The 2,404-nt window shown below is 47.3% G+C and overlaps 1 protein-coding gene across 1 annotated transcript; it reads left to right on the top strand.

Moving 5' to 3' along the window:
- Positions 1-249: 249 nt before the first annotated feature.
- On the top strand, positions 250-678 carry LOC140874011 (uncharacterized). Its single transcript, XM_073277296.1, has one exon. It carries the CDS (start codon positions 250-252, stop codon positions 676-678), a length of 429 nt encoding a protein of 142 aa, XP_073133397.1.
- The last annotated feature ends 1,726 nt before the right edge of the window (positions 679-2,404 follow it).

A 2,404-nucleotide genomic window follows, 5' to 3' on the forward strand; every position in this document is an offset into this window, starting at 1 on the left:
CCTCTGGCAAAAATAACGGAAGGAGAGGTGATGAAGTTTTTGTGAAAAAATATAGTGTGCCGGTTTGGGCTCCCGAGGAAGTTGGTCTTGGACAATGGTAGACAATTCCAGGGGCAGAAGCTGGCAGATTGGTTAGCAGAGATGGGCATCAGGTAGGCCTTTACTTCAGTGGCCTATCCTCAAAGTAATGGCCAAACTGAGGTAACCAACTGTACTATTGTTCGATCCTTGCAGGCTCGGCTATATGGAATGGGGAAGGACTGGGTAGAGGAGATTCCGAGTGTGATGTGGTCCTATCGTACCACTCCTCATACCGCCATGAAAGAATCACACTTTAGCCTGGTATACGGTTCCGAGGCTATTCTGCCAGTAGATATTGGACAACCTTTAGCTCGGGTTATGGCATATGAGGGTACAGAGGAAGGAGTCCGGGCGCAAGAGTTGGATCTAATTGAAGAACGAAGGGAGAGAGCAGCTCGAAGAATGGAGGTATATCGAGCCCGGGTGATGAGAGCTTACAGTCGAAAAGTCAAGCCTCGGGAATTTCAAGAAGGAGAGTTTTTGTTGAAGATGGTTAATCCAGCAGGGGAAATGGGGAAGTTAGATGCCCGATGGGAGGGGCCGTACAAACTCATCAGAGAGGTAGGTACCAATACTTGGTACCTAGAAGATAATTAGGGACGAATACTCAAACGACCTTGGAATGCAACACATTTGAAGAAATATTTTGCTTAATTATTGTAATTAATGTTCATTAATGAAAGTATTTTATTCAAGAAAAATGGTATTTCTCTATAAGCTTGGGAGGTTCCACGCCCCGGCACTCTATAAGCCCAATACATTTATAAGACCTTGACACTCTATAAGCCCAAGGCATTTATAAGCCCTTGACACTCTATAATCCCGGTAGGTTCCATGCCCCAAAACTTTGTAAGCCCAAGGCATTTATAAGCCCTTGGCACTCTATAAGCCCAAGACATTTATAAGCCCTCGGCACTCTATAAGCCCGGGAGGTTCCACGCCCCGGCACTCTATAAGCACACGGCATTTATAAGCCCTGGTACTCTATAAGCCCGGGAGGTTCCACGCCCCGGCACTCTATAAGCCCAAGGCATTTATAAGCCCTTGGCACTCTATAAGCTCAAGGCGTTTATAAGCCCTTGGCACTATATAAGCCCGGGAGATTCCATGCCCCGGCACCTATTTAAGCCCAAGACATTTTAAGCCCTTGGCACCATATAAGCGCGGGAGATTCCATGCCCCGGCACCTATTTAAGCCCAAGGCATTCTAAGACCTTGGCACCATATAAGCCTGGAAGATTCCATGCCCCGTCACCTATTTAAGTCCAATGAATTTTAAGCCCTTGGCACCATATAAGCCCGGGAGATTCCATGTCCCGGCACCTATATGAGCCCTTGGCACCATATAAGCCCGGGAGATTCCATGCCCCGGCACCTATTTGGGCCCAAGGCATCCTAAACCTTGATATCAACTGTTTATTTATACTTGAACTTTAAAAATAAAGAGCATTGAAGAAGAGTACAGAAATCAAGAAAATCAGTTTGCATAGAAGGGAAAATTACAAGGTGAGGGGCTTCTATGGCCCAATTACAGACATAGCCTATACTATGGGGTCATTGGGGGGCATCCCACCCTCGGGATTTGGGGTCTTGGTTGGCTGGGAAGCTATTGTTCCGGAAGGTGCCGCTGGGCCTGGGAGAGAATCAATGGCTTTATCCAAATCCGGGAATTCCTTTTGCTCAGTAGACCAAAGCCCGGCTTCTTCAAATTGATCGCGATATTTATAAAAGCCAGTTTGGAAGAAAGCGTAGGATTTGTCCACCACAGCTTGTTGGAATTCCGTCGATGTAAGGAAAGAGGCCTTGAGTTCCTCTTCAAACTTTAAGGGGTTTTCCAGGGATGAAACCGCTTTTTCAGCCTTATCCTTGGTTGCTGCCACCTCGGCCCGGGCTTCTGCAGCTTTGTGTTGGGTCGCCTCCAGTTGAGTAGTGACTGCCATGAGGAGATCTTGGCTTTGACCGGCAATAGCATGAGATTGGGCAAGATCTACCTGAGCAGAGTGCAGGGCTTTATCAGCCGCGTCCAAGGAAGAATGAAGGCTTGACACCACCTGGTCATGAGTCTTCCTCATCATTTTCAGCTCTTGCTCTAGCTTCTTGTTTAGCTCCACAGCAGCCCGACATCTCTCCGCCTCTATGTGTGCTCGGTCTATCTCAATCCGGCCAAACCGGGTTGCATCTTCATAGCTGTCCACCAGCATATGTAGTCCCTGAAAACACAAGTGTTAGGAAGGGAAAGATGAATACCATTAAAGCCAGAAAAAGTAGACTTATGGATAGAATCCGGTTGGTGCCCTCGAATTACTTGACATTTGGGCCTTGA

This window comes from Henckelia pumila, chromosome 1, assembly GCF_033568475.1.
Source record: "Henckelia pumila isolate YLH828 chromosome 1, ASM3356847v2, whole genome shotgun sequence".
In the NCBI taxonomy this organism is placed as follows: Eukaryota; Viridiplantae; Streptophyta; class Magnoliopsida; order Lamiales; family Gesneriaceae; genus Henckelia; species Henckelia pumila.